Below are 18,782 nucleotides of genomic sequence, written 5' to 3' on the forward strand. Positions count from 1 at the left end.
ATTTTAGCCAGGAGAGTACTTCTTACGCACACACTTTGTCTTTATAGGCATGTGCTTGTTGATAACTAGCAATACCTTTTCTTCCCATTTCTAAACAGCGTCATCTAAATTATGGCAAGTTCCAATTTCAGTCTTGCTCCATGAGATCTTTTTGAAGTGTATTACAGTCAATATTCTTTGACTTCCTAAAGGTTGCATAATTGTGGTCATTGGTGGTTTAAACCCTATGTTTCCCAGTTCAGATAGTTCATAAAATGATCGCCCATGGTTACTGGTTACTCAAGAACACCCGAGGTCTTTACACAGTCACAGTTTTTTTGTCAGCATAATTACGATCAATAAGAGTGGCTGTCTCTTCAGTAACTCTGGTGCATTTCGTACTATCAGCATGATAGAATCGGTAAATGATATTAATCTGATTATCTGATTATATTCATACACTATTGTATGCGGTTTTCTATAAATATCCTAATTTGTATCACCCATGATAATTGAATGGCAGTTGAAATTTCCCATGAATGTAAGCAAAATCTTCGTGCGTATCTAAAACTGCACGTCCAGAATTAGGCGGCCTGTACCAATTCAAAAAGAGAATGGATTGAGAATTTCCCAGATTTTCGAGATTAAAATTTCTTCTTTTTAACAAATGCTATTCCGAATATAAATGGCTACACTTCCACCGTTTCGATTTCGATCGTTTCTTATAATCGAGTAACTAGATATGGGTGTATTTATGTTTGACGACTAATTTTAATCTTTAAGAAAGTAATATTTATGCAAGAAAAGTAGAACCTCTTGGTACCTCTTGAGTAAAGCATTGTTGTAATTTGGGTAAAAATGGTGTATTTTTTCTATTTTAAACAGAATCAGCTGATAATATCATATTTGCATTGATTTGAATGTTAACAAATAAAGATTATTGAAAAAAATGTATATATATATATATATATGTATATATTTACATGTATGTTTATTTATACATGTATAATATACACTGTATATATGGATGTATGTGTAAGAACCAACATGAGAGTTGCACGGACTAGGAGATGAAATATTTGTCTTGGATCGTAATTTGCATGAATTTGTGGTTGAAATTTTGATCCGTCAATGTAACGAAATTTCTCTGTCTGCTTTATCTATTTAAGTCAATATTTTGTTATAATAATAATGGTATACATTGACACACATTTAATTCTAGCTAGCTAATCCAATTCTGGAAACGTATACCAGTCCTGATGTGGTGTTCCTGTGCATGATATAGCAATTTTGGTCTGATCTGCATTGATCTCGTGATCGTGGGCATTACCTAGGATAATAACAGAATTTATGATTTATGAATCTTGGAACAACAATAATTTGCTCCCACCAAACAAACCAAACAAACAAACAAACAAACAAACAAACAAACAAACTTATATGCACAAACAACAGACATTTACGCACTCTTCACACGGTATTAGAACACACCAGAGAAGTTACACAACGATACTATAAGTGGTAGGTTGGTTTCTTTCATTGCTTGCCTGTTTGCTTATCTGCTTTTTTTTCTTTGTTTTGTTTTGTTTTGTTTTTTTTTTTCATTTTCCAACTGACTAAATGGTTGGAATTCAGTTGCGCTAGATGGTCTTCCATGGGTCCAGTTTTATATACTTGTACTGAATAATGTAACCTCGTTCTTCATACACACAGTCATGCATGTATACGTGCTCACAACCGTGCGCGTATACTAGCCCTCCATCCTTCTGGTTAACTACTGCAGTGTAATATAAATCAATCGATAATATGCCCCAATTAGGATGCAATTAGCCCATAATAAGGATCTCGTTGCATTGATTTTCATGTTATGGGCTTCTCTCAACGAGTATGGGTAGCTCATCCAATGCACATCATAAAACAAAGTCTGATTTGTTTTGTTTTGTTTTGTTTTCATTATTGGTGAAAAACGTCACGTGCTAATCAATGATACCATTAAGAATGGAGCAAGCGCACAATCCACCACTGGTGGTATTGAAAAACAAAATAATGGGCGTTCCTGCATGAGAGTCGAGAAGTGTGTGTGTGTGTGTGTGTGTGTGTGTGTGTGTGTGTGTGTGTGTGTTTGTGTGTATGCTTGCATGCGAGTGAATGTCTCTATTTTTGTTAGATGATCTTAATGGAATCGTTGGATCGGATGTTTTATTCTCAGTTTGATGTGGATTTTCCTCATGCGTCACATTCTTTTACCTTTAATAGTATTTGCCCCCACTGGCATCTCCCTCTTAAAGGACTATACGAAGAGCTTGGTTCCAGAAGGTGCTAAATCCATCATCTTTTTTAGTGGATTTTACGCCTTTTGGAAGCAAGCTCTTCGTATGCACCAGAGCAAACACACTCCCTATTCACCCATGCTTTCAACACAATGGTTGTACAATGCACATCAGACAACATCCATGGCGTGTATTTGGTTAAAGGGAGTACACGACAAAACGAAACGAAAACATCCGCCATCAGTTACCACTACTTGGGAATTGTGACTTTATTTCTTTTCAATCAGACCAGTCTGCACAGCAAAACTGTTCTTATCTTTTTTCTTAAATCATGATTTGGTCTCATTTTCTATCCTATTTCTCTAATTTTCTTTAAGTTCATTCAATATCTTTTCATCTTTTCAAGGATCCTTTTCAATCCTTCCAATATGCTTTGAACCCATAACCCATAGAACTATAAATCATCAATCTCTGTTTTTTTAGTGGGTCTCCCATTTCTACCTCAATTATTCAACGCTCACATGTTCCACTTCTTTAATCTCATCAAAAGTACGATGCTCCCTTCTTTTTGATCGCTTACGTTGACATCTCGTTCCTTTTATTCACACGGTACGTATGTACTGTATTGATCATTTTGGAGATGGAGGAAAAATGAATTATGAACTTGAACTTGAATTCGAACATCATTATGATTGTTTCATCAAATCTGTGTCGGAGAGAGATCAGCGTCCATTGTTTACGTCACGGTCCAGTTGACACATCCCGTCTTTTCTGCATCTGCATCTGCATCTGCAAGACGAAATCAATAGGTAGTTTGATATCGTCGATGACGTCATATCGATGTGACTGAACAAGTCATACAAATAGGGCCTATAAGGTAGAAGTCTGTCTTATGGTAAGTTTGGTTGACTGTTTTTTCAGTAACAATGCTGTGTACAAATGCGTTCTTACATAACCATGATGATTGAGGATTCCTGGGGTTGATCTATTTTCTAACTATTTTCTTGTCTATATTGACAGGAAAGAGAATATGCCTGTACCTCTACGAAACGTAGAGAAGTTTGTTGGGAGATCCGCTTCCGATGGGCCTCAGAGTAGTATCGGCGATCTTGTCATCAGATGCGCCGGACAGCATGTCGGCGGTATTACCGCTGTAGAGGGCGATAGCTCCTGTAAACGAGGGTGACATGAGAAGATGTGTTAGTTGCTCTGTGTTCCTTTAAAGTTATGTATCATTGCCATACAATATTCTTTAAAAATAACGTAAAGAGAGAGAGAGAGAAGGGGCAGAGATGAGAGTAATCATTCATCGTATGTCACTGTATGTACTAGACAGCTATTGGAGTCACTCTGTCTAATGACCACGAAAAACTAATGTCTCAGTTCATTCAGTATTAAGCGTACAGTTTGAGAATAATGACCATGGAAGTAGCTATACATTGCGTAGGATCAAATAATGGTTATGACGAGATCTGTAGAGACTTCTTATGTTAAAGGGATCGTACAGTTTTGGTTGAGACATAATTTCAGGTTTCTAACTTTTTTGATAAGATAATGAGAAACCTCTTATGAAATATGAAAGAGCATGTAATTCTATGAGGAATTCAACGTTTATTTGATGAAAATTGGTTTTGAAATGGCTGAGATATCCAAAAAAAGCGATTCTAATAAAGTGTGGGACCCACACTTTATTACGATCCCTTTGTTTTACTTTGTTTTTGGATGGTTCATTCATTCCAAACCCGATTTTCATCAAATAAACTTTGAATTCCTCTTAAAATGGTATGCTCTGTACTATATCATAAGTGTTTTCTTGGTATCTCGCAAAAAGTTAAAAGCCCAATTCTCATCTCCACCAATACTGTACTATCCCTTTAATCATAATCACGATGGTAACACAAACACAACAAAACGTGGTGTTTGTGTATAGTCATTGACATCGTTCATGGTTGCTGGGAATGGACACACTAGAAATATGAAATAGGCCTACATGAAAACGAGTGACAACTATAACTGATCGAATGCTGATAGGGATGATATTAGGGTCAGTTTGTGTTTTTTTTTCTTTTGTTTTAGTAATCCTGGGCAGAGTCAACACACTGCAGCGAGGAAATGAGATTGCATAAGCTGTTTAGATGAATCCACGATGAATCCACGATGAATTCACGATGAATTTAGTTGCAACGTTGTGGAGGCTTGGCTAAAAAAAAAAGAAAGATGTCTATACAAATAAACAAGGCAATCACCAAATTGTGTCTCGCCCATTCGCGTACAAGGAATTAATATTTTTAATAACTCCCAGAAGTTAATTGACCTGCTTATGACCTTTGACCTTGTGGTGACCTTCAACACCCTAAGGGACATTTACCATCCAAGTTTGGTCACAAACGGACAAAGGGATCAAAAGTAATGAGTCATAATCGAAACGCGCCATAAAAACTTAACATTGGGCCCGAAAAATTTGTTGACCCCTTTCTGTGACCTTTAACTCCCCAAGGGACATCTACCATCCAAGTTTGGTCACAAACGGACATAGGGATCAAAAGTTATGAGCCACAATCAAAACGCGCCCTAAAAACATAACATTGGGCCCTAAAAGTTTGTTGACCCCTGTTTGTGACCTTTGACCTTGTGACGACCTTCACCTCCCCAAGGGACATCTTCCATCTAAGTTTGGTGACAAACGGACAAAGGGATCAAAAGTTATGAGCCATTAACGAAATGCGCCCTAAAAACTTAACATTGGGCCCTAAAAGTTCGTTGACCCCTGTCTGTAACCTTTGACCTTGTGGTTACCTTCAATTTCCCAAGAGACATCTACCATCACCCAAGTTTGATTGCCATTGTAGCAACATGTGCGGAGTTACGTGTGATAAGAGAGTCTTGCAAGTAAACTTTAACGTATGACCTCAAATGACCTTTGACCTTATCCTGTGACCTGCAACGACACCATAACATGAAGGTACCCCTAGTGCATCTATGACCCAAGTTATGTTGTAATCCAAGCAACCTATGTGAAGTTATTTGTCAAAAGAGAGTCTTGCAGGTAAACGTTAACATAGAAAAGAGAGTCTTGCACATACTCTTTAATATATGACCTCAAATGACCTTTGACATCATCACATGACCTCTGACAACACCATAACATGAAGATACCCCTAGTGCTTCTATCACCAAAGTGTGGCTGCCATTGCTGTAACAGTTACCAAGTTATGCATCATAAGAGAGTCTTGCAGGTAAACTTTAACATTTGTGACGGACGACGGACGGACGACGGACGGACGACGGACGACGGACGGACGCCATTTGGATCCCTTAGTCTCGCCTTCACCTCCGGTGGGCGAGACAAAAAGAATGACCCAAGTATACAAATGTTTTGAAATTTGCTGTCACGTTTAAAATTATCTATGGAAAGCATCATTAATACCAATGAAAAATATTGAAAATAATACGGCCAGTCACTCACAAAGTGTCTCTTTCTCTTTCTCTTTTGCACTATCTATTTCTTTCTTTCCCTCTCTTTGAGCATGTCACAATAATCTGACAGCGAAGTTATCCCCTAGCTTTAATTTCTCACAATGCCAGACACGTGGGACAATGTAGCTCAGAAGGTCAACCAAGTTCTTGATTTCGAATGTGCTGCGGGAAGAATGAAGTAGAACACAACATCCTCTCTCAATTCCTGCCAAACAGCAAGCCTTTAAATTCAATCATCATCGCGACTCTGGTGAAGATAGGTACAGTATCTATTTCAAATGAAATGTGAAAATGCCTTTAAGGGGGTTTGATATCAATTTGCAATTATTTCTAAGTACTTAGTATACCACAAAAAGGCTAACCATATTTCGTACCTGCGACGTGCGGGCAAGCCATGGAGGTTCCGCTGATAGTGTTGGTCGCCGTGTTGCCGCTGTTCCACGTGGAGGTGATGTCTGTACCAGGAGCGAAGATGTCGACGCAGGAGCCGTAGTTGGAGAAGGAGGAGCGCCTATCGGAGTTGTCCGTGGCGCCGACGGTGATGGCCTAGAGCACGAGGGAAATAAACAGAACGATGTCTTAAAATATCTGGAAACAGTGAAACTCATAATTGAATTGAATTGTACTGAATTCTCATGTATCAAGACAAAACCAAATACCATGCATATCACTGGACAAAACAATACTAAAATCATCATATCACAATTTAAGACATAGAAACGTACACCTTCAAAAAATAAATGCAATGTAATAAAAGCAAACAGACAACACATGCTATCTTGAAGTAACTGATGGCACCAAGGCTTAGGTCCATTACGAATAAGAGTGTGAAATAATTACGATGGCACCAACTAAAAGCAATCAATGCTTGTATGATACTAGTTGGTTCCTAAGGTTGAATGCGTTTCACAATATATAATAGAAAACAAAACTAGCCATGAAAACAAAGATGCAACATATTTGCTTATATCAACAATAAACAACAAAGATTTCAGTCGAAAAAAAATATAATGAAGTAAAAGCACCATGATCACTCCACTTTCAAAATAGCTCTTTAGATTCTATAAGGTTTAGAAAAAAATAGGAGAATATGAAAAAGTAAAAATAATAATAACATTGATTATGCATGTAAGCCGGCCAAAAATTTAAAGGTGCACAGACATAAAAAATATTTCTTGTGAAGCGATTTTTTAAAAACCCCATAATAGAATCAAATCCTAGTCTAAATGAAGAAATAATTATGTCTGCAGCTACTTTTAAGCAGTTTTCATCGTTGGGAAGGACTTTGGAAGATAATGTTAAAAATGCAATGCTGAACATTTTTGTGTACTGGAATATATTAAAAAAACCATAGTGGAAGTGCTTCAATCATCTGTTCTCAGCTAACGTTCGAAAGTGTTGGCCAGCTGGTATATGGTGAAGAATCCTCACCGAACTTTCGCGTGCTGGAGAAGTGCTGCATGCATCTTCGTTGCTGTTGCCAGCGGCAACGGCCGTCGGGACACCCGCTGAGACCATGGCCGCGACAGCACTGTCGAGAGAAGTGGATGCACCTCCTCCAAGAGACATGGATGCAACGTCGTTGCCTACAGCATTCTCTACGACGTAGTCGCATCCTGTGGTTTACACCAGAAGACGAGAGAGCACACGGAATTGTAGAAAACTTGAGTCAAATCTGAACTTTAGCCAGATCCCGGCAATGCGTTCACTTGTAATTCTTACTGCCACCCACAAAATCATTTTAATACATACATGTAGAAAAGGCATACTAGGGTATTATTTAAGTTTTGAAGAGGCCCGAGTAGAATTTATGACCATCAAGAAAAAAAAAAATCAGTTAATTTCTGGAAATCTTTTGGAGGCATGAGTAAACGGTCCATCATTTAAAAACATATGAGTATGAGGATTGAGTTAAGGTAAATGACTTATTTCAATTCAATTCTATTCTATTCAAATGAATTCATTGGGAATTTTCTGCATTTAATATGTATTACAAATGAAATACAGTCATTTCTTTTTTATATTCAAGACAATAAAACATACAGTGTGTACATCCGAACATAACTGAAATATACGCGTATAGATTGAAGAAAAGAATAAGACAACTCGTCAATTAGGAACCACTCGGGATAAAATGGATCAAATGATCTGACTGAATTATGGCGCATGCATTGGGAGAGTGAATGCAGAAGACAGTCGTAAAAAAAGCATATAGCTTGAAGATACGACAGCCTTAAAAGAGAAGAAAAAAAGAAAATGGGCAAAACAAACATCATGTATACTTATGGAAAACAAAAGAAAAGACAAAAATTGTATAGACACTGATTATGTACAGAGAATGAGGTGAGTGAGGTGAGTGCTGGTGCAAGTGAATGAGCCCGGGAGGCGCGCGGTACTATACATGCCTTTTAAGATAACAAAAACTTAAATATTATGTTTATTGGGGCTGGGACTGGTTTAGCATGAATGTACGGTAAACCTGCTGATAGGGTGTTTTAGTTTTAGTATGAGTTTATCTTATTTTGTGAAAGGATTCAAAAGGATGCTTTCAACTGGGAAGCTGTTTTATTATAGTGACTAACAGAGAATGTACGCAGCAAAATTAAAAACATAATACACGATCATATACAATAAACAATATTCACTCAACAGGTTACAAAACAAATTTTTGAACAAATAACTAGATATCACTGCAAAACAAATATTTATAAATATCTACAAACACAATTACAAGAGAACGGGTTGATACACTCATATCAAATGCGTATAGACACTTTGAGAGATTTTTTTTTCAATCTTATGGCCAGTTGTTACAGATCATGACATCCCTGAAATATAATGCATAATCGTGAAGGAAAATCACGTGTGATGCAATTATAATACCAGTCCGACCTCTATTATCCGGCCATGTATTGTTCTCGCAGGACATGTTCACGCAGTGAACACGAAAAAAAAAAGTGATTTCAAACTCAGTTAAAATTTCTACGAAACGCACACGATTCACCTATTTTCCCAACTTAAACATTATTTTTATGAATTGAATAAGAATTTCCATGAAAAAAAACCCCAAACAAACTGTAACATAAATTAGGTCTAAGCATCCTGTAGAGCCTACTAATAAATTACACCACTGTTGAGGTGAAGACTACCTACCTTATGGGTTAAACCTGCACGTACACATATAAAGATATCGTTTATAATGGGCCAAATTGCTTAAATCCTAATGACCGCCTGTCCCATCATGGCTGGATAACAGAAGTCGGACTGTACTATAAACAGCATCTACTAAACACTTTTCTAATCGATTTACCGGACTTTAACTCAAAATCACACACACACACACACACACAAATGTTCGCAAACATTTGTAAATCAATTATATATTCATATGATATCATATCTTCAAACATAACATAGGGGCCTATTCCATAAATATTTAGAGCATATAGAATATACTAATGGGTACAAAAGAATAGTAGATTTAAAGAGATTTTTCCATTCTTAGGACCAGTTGTTATGATAGTGATATCCCTGACATACTAGGTGTTTCAAAAAACATTTCCCACTTTTGATCATTAATAGCTCAAAAACAATTCATCCGATAAAACTGTTATTGATATAGATAATAGCTGAATAGTGTACAATTTGGTTGGAGGTAATTTGGATGTGAAAGCATATATTAGTTTCATTAAATCTAAGATTGATTTTGAAGCAAGGTTTCAGATTTTGGTCAAATTTTAACCCTCTGTACAAAAATTGAACCTTGCACAGGAACCAATGATGTGTATGCGAGTGTGTGCTGACAATGGCCCTGAACAATGGACATGCCTGAACCACCTGTTGACTAGGCGTCAGTCTCGTGCTCCCAGGCACATGAATGCTTGATCAATAATTCATGTGGATTGCCCTGGGCACTGCTAGTCTGGATTCATGCACGGTAAAGGGTAACCTGCATGCACATGGAAAAAGGAAGCACACGTTTCTATGTGCTTGCAAACACCACATTCCATTCTAGCTGGCAATCATTTTCAATTTTTGCTTCACATATCACTAAATTTGGGATATAAATAAGCATAAAGGATTTAAATTCCTCATTTTAATACTGTCTACTATAACTTGAATAGTCTGACAAATTTTTCGCTTTTTGATAAAAAGAAATCATTTTTGGTAAAGAGTTCAGCAGCATTTATCATTGGGGCGATATGTTTCACAGTATTTAAGGCTCCATTTACACAAGTGTATACTCTAATTGATTTTCTTTGCTTCCTGTCACCATGTTTACGATAGAACAGAAGGTATTCATTGTAATTTCGTTTTTCAGAAGTAGGGAGAGCACTGTCGAGACCCAACGACAGTATCGGCAGGCGTTTGACTTAACACAGATACTGCTAGAGGCTGAATAAAGACTAGTTGTGATAGTGGAATTTCTCATGAATAAATAATGAAGCATTCAAACCCTAACCATTGTTTAGGACTATTGTCAGGGTGTTAACCACACACTCCCATACACACCCATTGACCCCTGTGCAAAGTGAAATTTTGTACAGAGGGTTGAAAATAGAGCAAAATCTGGAACCTAACTGTGAAATTAATCATGGATTTCATGAAACTGATTTATGTTCTCATATTCAAACCACCTCCAACCAAATTGTACACTATTCAGATATTACTCATATCAATGACAGTGTTATCTGATACATAGTTTATGAATTATTATGAATCAAAAGTGGAAAATGTTTTTTGAAACACCTAGTACAATGCATATAATCGTGCAGGAAATTTGCGTGTGATGGCAAAGTGAGAAAAGAGCCAAACTATAATCTCTGGCAGTGTAGACCTAAAGTTCATCTTTTTTTCTTTCCTTTTTTTTTTTTTTTTTGGTTTATTCCTTTCAGATATAATGATTATTATTATAATCTCGACTTACCGATTTTCGCTTGTGTTTCGTCATCTTTCGTAATTAGCATGTTGTACTTAACGCTTATATTATTTCTTTGGAACCCACATCCTGCAAGCATTGCTTTTTAGAAGGTTCCTCATATTTACACATCATTATTACATGTCCTTATACATTTGTGAAATTATGTCTAAAATTGAATGTTGTGTTATACATATTTTACTCCGAAATCAAATGGAATATGAAACTTGAATGTAGAATGTGGAATATGAAACTTGAATTAAAAAAAAAAGATATAGGACGCATGATTCGTATTTCTCTTTGTTGCTCGTCAGCTGGGATTATGGACCATATAGAAATGATGCATGTCGATCATCCGTTGTTTTTTGTTTTTTTGTTTTTTTGGGGTTTTTTTGAACGACGGTAAGCAAGAGGGAGAAACAGCAATAGACCGAAACGTGAGTGAATGATCAGATGTCTAACGTAATGGGATTAAACTTTTTTAAGAGAAAGGCAGTTGAGTGAAATTTGATGACGCGCAACAAAGAGATTAGCCAAGAATCATGGGCCTGACGGAGCCTCGCAGATCAAACTTTAAAATCTCCTCAGAGACCTTTTGAATTTCTTGCATAATGATGATTTTTGTGTACCCCTTTCAAGAGCCTTTTGTCGAACGACAGTTCAGTTCAAATTCAGTTCGTTATTTCCACAATAAGATAATATATAAACATAAATCTCACTTTCTTCTATGACAAAAATGATACATGTCAATTTACACAAAGAAAACAATAATCAAAAATTTACAATATAGACTACATTACAATGATTGCTTAAGTAACGAAAGTGAAATAATTGTCAATATGCATTGGGTGAAAAAAAGGGAGGGACCCACTGAAAAGACAAAGCTCAGTTTGGGCTGATACATTCGGATACAGATGTCAAGACGAAATTATGTATAGTTGAAGTGCTGTTTGAACAGATGAAAGAATACCTGCCATGATGCTATTGGTGGAACCAGCGCCAAATCTCCCGAGCACCCTGACACCCTTGATAGAAACCCCCGTGGCCACGCCGTATGTGTTCGATCCCACGGTACCAGCGCAGTGGGTGCCATGACCGTTCTCATCAGACTGATGTGTCGTGAAAAAAAAAAAGTCATGGTGTAGCGGACACGAAGATAATATTACGGGTAATTCATTCATGCAGTAAGACTTTTCCTCTTGAATAATGCCTACACGCGTACATGGAATATAAAAGAAGAACTAAAAAATGTAATTTGTCGCTGCCATATCCACAAGAAACTTGAAGAAAATATAACGTTTAATCGATTGCTAGTTTTGTAGATTGTTGGTAAATTCATATGTGTCTGCCAATATCTATTTACGGTAAGTATTGATAATGATAATGATGATGATGATAATAATAATAATAATGATAATAATGATAATAATGATGATAATAATAATAATATTACTAATAACAATAACAATAATAATCATAATAACCATAATAATAATAATATAATATTTGACACCCGGGAAGAGAACTGGAGACGCAGGTTCTGTGTGATTCACAATCGACGATAACAAGTAACAAAAAGATTTGGTGATAATAATCACACGAACATGAAACAGCAGATTGCTGAAAGTTGCCTACTGTATCCTGTCTGCGGACAGAATGGACCCCAATTCATGCCTGAGTTAGGTGAGTCCACACCTATTTAATCTCACTCGATAACAGTGATGGATATAAAGGATGTAAAAGAAAATTAATCTAATGGTGGATATGAGTTCTATGAACCGACTCTCGCCCGTCAGGAGAAACGTGGATGGTCAGGCGTCTCCTGGACTTAACCAAATACACTTGCCATGATCCACATGAGGAAATGATTGACAATGTGCAGAGACGAAAGTGGAGTAGAACGACCAGTAAAATTGTAATGAAGTGTTGCTTCAAAAGCGAGTCGAGAAAGAGAGGTTATCGTCAGCGCAAGAAGCGCCTTTGGGACGAAGAAGAACTGTTTGCAATCAGTGCAGAGATTAGCTGACCAAGCCAGAGCTATAAGGGTAAATCGATGATTTCTGAAGTCGAGTTGGAAGAGATAAAGAGAAGGTGGAGCAGGGAAGAAATACAATAATGACGACACATTTCAGAATGATAGACCTCCGAATGGTAACTATACACCCAACACTAAACTACACGCCGAGGTTGCGGGAAATGAACGGATCAGGGGAGATATGGAAGCATCGCGAAATGAAGTCGAGTTTTCTGAAGAAAAAACAACAACAATAAGGTCGAGAATATTGGAAGATATGACGGATTCTCAAAGAGGAATGCTGCCAGCCCTTACTCAAGTATACAAACGCAAGCGGATGGGACATGTTAGGGATGTTAACAAAGTATTGAACACGGTCGAAACCACATGCACAACGGACACAAACACTCCACTTCACCATCTAAGCAAGGAGGTTCGAGAGATGAAGTTACAACTGACTGTAATTATTCAATCAGCTGTTAGTTTTCTATGGATGGACAAAAGAATTCCACAAGTGCATTGTGCCTTTGATGTTCGATGCTTAAAGCCGCCATCTTTCTGAGCAATCTGAAGATTTATTTTTAACGCTAACATAATATCGGGTATATGCTGCTCTTATATTTATCAAATGCAATGAAATTTCACCTAATGATAAAGTATATAAAACAAAAGTCAATTCCGTTCGAAAATAATAATAATGATAATGATAATGATAATAATAATAATAATAATAATAATAATAATAATAATAATTGTTTTGGATAGAAACTCCAAATTTTATTGTCCAAGAATTGAAATTCTTTTTGCCCAATTGATCGTGGGCCCGGCAGCCACTGAGCAGCGCCAGATCGACGTTGCTCTAACCTTTTCAACTGTTAAACGGCAAACAAGGTAGCAGCAACTCCCATCTTTTAACGTCTTTTGGTATGACGCGGCCGGGATTTGAACCCACGACCTCCCGATTGTGAGGGCAGCCGCTCTACTCACTGAGCCAACACATCGGAAAAGTGTACATCTGAGCTGTATTTTGTGAAAGTGTTTGAAATTTTACCCTCATGGAAAGCCGGTTTTATCACTTTCCGCCAATTTCCGCCATATGAAACTAATATGGTATCATCTACAAGTATAGTTCATTATAGATTAATATGTCAGATTAGCGTACAAACACGTACAGTCGAGAAATTTTGATATTTATTTAAGCAATATTTGAGTAATTTCTATTCGCACACCCCCGTGCCTTTACCATAGTCTACCGCCCATCGTTTGTAAGTAGGGATAGCGAAAAGTAATTACCATCATAAAGACATATCATATCTTCCTTAGACAGTGACTGGTCATCATGTAATGAGACGTGAATCTGGGGAGGGGGGGGGTGGCAGATCCAGTTTGACACATACTTCAAATATTTTTGAGTGGCGGCTTCGAGCATGGGATCAAAGCGAATAAGACTGTTGTGACTCCGTTTCTCAAACCTTTTTGCTCTAAGTAAAGCAAGCAAAAGAATGCTGCGTTTTAGTTTGTTGCTTCTGGCCACCCACCGAAATGTATTTGATAGCAGTCCGAATCCGAATTGTGTTGGTCGACTATCATGTCAGTGTAAGACATGTCGGGTGTGATCTGGTGAGGCGAGATCGTCTGGTGAGGATCATGCCTGACATGTCCGACACTGACTCGATACTCGACAAGCACTCGTGGCATTCATCAGATTGCTATCCGATACACTTCAATGGGTGGTCGGAAGCAACAAACTTCGCTTCATGACGAGTGACTGATGAGCAGGAATCTCTGTGGAATGGAGGTAAAAACAGTTTAAAGAGGAAGGCAACAGCTATAGGGCAAGCAGATAACAAATTGTAGAGAACGGTTGAACACACTACAGTAACACATTTTGCATGCACAATGATAACAGATTGTTTGGAGGAGGTAACAATTGCTGAGAGTGGTCTTGTTGAACACCTGAATGGGAAAGTGACTACTGACAAAAAATCAGTAGGAGCCTACTGGTCAGTAACGTCATGGAAAGAAGTCCAGAAAAGGACATGGACTGAAAATAGTTGAAATTAGGTTTTAAACTGAACTTCAGAACAAAGGTGATTCCTCCCCCCTCCCCCCCCAAAAAAAAAAAAAACAACAACAACAGACAAACATATGAGAGGGGCTGGTTACTACTAGTAATACATCGAAGCTGAAAACTTACGCCACCGACTATACAACCTTCTGAAGTTTGGGAACTAGCATCAGTACAATCAACCACCTGCTCAGCGCGGCCCCCAAAGTTGATGTGAGTATCGTGAACTCCGGTATCGATCACCCAGACGGTGTAGCCACTTCCGGTTTCTGTGGGGCCATTTGAAAATCAACATAAAAAATCAACGACCATCTAATTTTATCTTATTTATGATGATAGGGTTGATGTTTAAAGGGATGGTATAGTATTGGTTGAGGTGAGAATTCAGCTTTCAACTTTTTTTTTGCGAGATACTTTAACGACCAGTGTATGAAACGTCATAAACATACAATTCTATAAGAGGAATTTATAGTTCATTTGATGAAAATCGGTTTTGAAACGGAATGGAATGTCTGAATTTAGTTTCTCTACAGCCCATCGCTCTCAGACGAGTCAATTGCATTACAAGTCTTGCTTACTAGTCGTCGTGTAGGTATCATCCAGTGGCAGGTCCCTCTGGTCGATACGGTCCAGACCCCAGGTCACCTGAGTGCGGTAGACACCGTCCTGCTCCACGTACTCAACGGCGGCAAGGCTGCGGACCTGTAAGGGTATTCATGGCAACATCGAGTTGAGAACCACTCACTGAAGTGATGCCAGCAGTGTTTCTCTTTGAAAAGGACTCGTGGAGGAGGAACGGAAGAGCGGACTGGGACAAGGGAGGTTAAAGGGAGGTTGATATTAAGTGGATGGGAGAGGGTGAGGAGATGGAATGGGGATGGGGGAGTTTCTGATACCAGACCCGACAAAGTTTATGGAGAAAAGAACACGATCAAATGCAATAACTCTGCAATGTATAAACCCCGGCATGTGTCATCACATTTTTTTTTTTTTCAGTAGGACGAGCTATGAAAAATAAGTACAACTCTCGGCAGGATTATACAGAATATGCAATCAGGAAGATCGGAGGACCGCCTCAGTAATACATGTTTAATATAGTATTTTACTAATAAAAGCAATGTTACAATTTATTTTTACTTTCTCAAACACTGGTATAGAGACTATCAAACGTCTTTGCTGGCTTAACAAGTGCATCGATCTGAGTTACACTTAAAAATATATTTATCGGAATACTTTTAACAAAGTGCATTCAGTGTTTGCATCAGCAAGAAAATGGTTTTAAGGCTAATACCTACATAATGGATACAAATCCAAGGTGTCTCTTTTTTGTATCAGACTTACGATATCAAGAACCTTGTCCGAAAGCTCCGCGGCGAATCCGTTCAGGACGTGACGGTACTTGTGTCCAACACGACCGCCGGTGAGTCTCACGGTACTAGCGATTTCGTCTACGTCGAACTCATCCTATGAGGAGAGTGAAATCATGAAGACAAACTGTACTAAAGAGTCTTGAGTCAACCTCTGGTCAGCAATGACTTACCTGCAAGCGGGGAGGGGACCGAGACCGTCCCAATCCCCCCACCCCCGGGCTTTTTTTACTCCTAAAGAAAACAACAACCAGCTTCCCACCCCTAAACTTACAAACAAACAAACAAACAAACAAACAAACAAACAAACAAACAAAGAACAATACTTATCATGGCCCCTGATCTGTAAACTGTACGTAGACACTGGGATGACTAAGTACACAGTAATAAATGCTACGCCACATCATTTCGATCGTCAAACAGAATCCATCAAAGGTGAATTGGGATGAATCATACAGGAGACATTCAAATTTGAAAAAGAAAAAAAAGATGTTGAGCAGGAAAAAAAGTCAGTCACATTCTCTATATACTGACCTTGAGTTTGATGATGTACTTGCCCGGGATGGGTTCCGAGTTCTTGAGGAGTGGGGCCAGCTCGGCTGTGGCAGCAGCCACAAGGAGGAGAGCGAGAAAAGCACGCATCTTGTCTGGGGACAGCCAAATATGCAGTGAATATTATTAGCTTTCCGGTACAAAGGCCGATGATTCGTGTTGTTTAGTGCTCGTAAAATCTAACAGATAAAAACAATTATTGCTGCTAATAGGATGCTAATCGTATGCTCTTGTAATACGTTTCAACAAAAGGAGCAGCGATATGGAGTGAGGACTAGGATTCTAATGTGTGGCAAGAATCGACGCTCTGTTAGCATGTGTTTGGAGAAAATTGCTTTCTTCTCTTACTTCTTTTTGGTGGAAAATGAGCAAAGAAAATGAGATTCCATCGGGATTCGAGGCCGAGACCTCCGGATTGCTGGTCCGATGCTCTCTATATACTGACGGAGCCATAGAAAGCCCGAGTGCGTTTTTTGTCCCAGAAACCCTTAATTCTCAATACTTGTGTGGTCAGAAGCTATAGCAGTGTGCGTGTGGGTGTGTGTGTATATGTGACACACACGCACACACTTAAACCTGATATAGATCCGAATGATAATTCAACGTGGGAATAAAATATGAGAATTCAACATGGGAATAAAATATGAGGATCACCGAAGTGATGCGGCTTTCTGAGTATGCAACAAATGCAAACAGACAGAACACTAACTTACTTATCTCTTCTGATAGAAAAGAAAAGAAAAACATGTACAATGGATAAAGATGAAAAGCCTCCTGAAAGGAGGATGGATTTGATGGCACAGACGCCCCACTGCAAAGGAAATAGTATGAGAATGCCTATACATCAAAACTGTATTGTGATAATATGGAGAGATAAACAAGCAAACTTCAAACTCACCGTTGATGTAAAGCAGAAGTAGATTCTGAAGCTCGATGATTGAAGCTGATGATGTGTGTGCAATAATCTGCCGTATTTATACTTTTCGAACCATGGAATAACATCATCGCTTTCCTGTTGACTCACGTCTTTATCTGATGTTCTGCATCAAAGGGATGAAAAAAAGTTCAGTCTTTTTTTAGCGATGGAGTAAATATCATTCAATAGAAGAGTTAAAAGCAATATCCAGGTCTAGCGTGGAAAATTGGCAGCTTTCGATTACATGATTGGTCGGTGTCCTGCTGACAATCGCCTTTTTGATCTACCTTAACTAACCTTTACGCCTACAAGTATCAAAGTGTAAATGTTTCAAAGGTAACGTTTCACGTCACGCATGGAAAATTACTGGCATGTTACCAATAGCAGGATCGTTTTGTATTTCTTAAGTGCCTGACAAGAAGTCAAAGACCTCTTGTGCACATCATTATCTGGCACCGGTAGCCGGTGCCAGCTGCCTCCGAAGAAATAGCGCCATCAACGAAGGACAAACAGTGCACATCAGAATCCAGATAATCACAGCTCATACTGCAACTCGATGTTGCTTGGTGGACGGATCATTATGGAGATGAAGAGGAAAGGAAAGACAATTCGATTCGTTTCGAAGATACATGTATATTGATCCTCAGATGAGTAGAAATAGGATCCACACCACTGATCTGATGGCATGATTATATTGCAAGCTCTTGTCGTTTGTAGAAATTAATTTCAGTTTCTTTCACGAGAAAAGCATGTAAACTTCCAGACAAAATCGTCAAGACCATAAATACTTCATGTCTTTCCTTTTCGTTTCTCAAAACGCCGTAGGAGTCTTGGGGCAACAGATGAAAATATCTCATATACGCGCACCCTCACACTTTTTATTACATGTATGTATGTATGTATGTATGTATGTATGTGTGTATGTATGTATGTATGTGTGTGTGTATGTACGTATGTATTTATGTATGTATATCTGTAAAAGAAAAAAAACACACACACAAACGCAAAAGGGACTCAAGAAACTACAAAGACACATAGCCAATGAAATGGAATACCCCGACATTAACATGATCAGAAATTATCTATCACCATTTTTTTAATGCAATATGCTTGAGAGTATAGGCCTACATTATTGATGGAAACTTGACAACTAGAATTGACTACTTTATATATATATATATATATATATATATATATATATATATATATATATATGTATAT

The 18,782-nt window shown here is 38.1% G+C and overlaps 1 protein-coding gene across 1 annotated transcript; it reads right to left on the bottom strand.

The window, feature by feature from the left end:
• Positions 1-2,608: 2,608 nt before the first annotated feature.
• Positions 2,609-17,587, bottom strand: LOC139718143 (aqualysin-1-like). The gene is made up of 10 exons (XM_071629627.1): positions 17,544-17,587; positions 16,628-16,740; positions 16,068-16,190; positions 15,305-15,428; positions 14,856-14,995; positions 11,615-11,753; positions 7,158-7,342; positions 6,101-6,272; positions 3,290-3,419; positions 2,609-3,038 (listed from the first exon to the last, which is right to left on the bottom strand). Exons 2-9 carry the CDS (start codon positions 16,733-16,735, stop codon positions 3,292-3,294), a joined length of 1,119 nt encoding a protein of 372 aa, XP_071485728.1. The 5' UTR covers positions 16,736-16,740; positions 17,544-17,587; the 3' UTR covers positions 2,609-3,038; positions 3,290-3,291.
• Positions 17,588-18,782: the final 1,195 nt, after the last annotated feature.

This window comes from Diadema antillarum, unplaced genomic scaffold (genome assembly GCF_040938485.1).
Source record: "Diadema antillarum isolate AM-2024a unplaced genomic scaffold, OU_Dant_1.0 scf00000089, whole genome shotgun sequence".
Lineage (NCBI taxonomy): Eukaryota > Metazoa > Echinodermata > Echinoidea > Diadematoida > Diadematidae > Diadema > Diadema antillarum.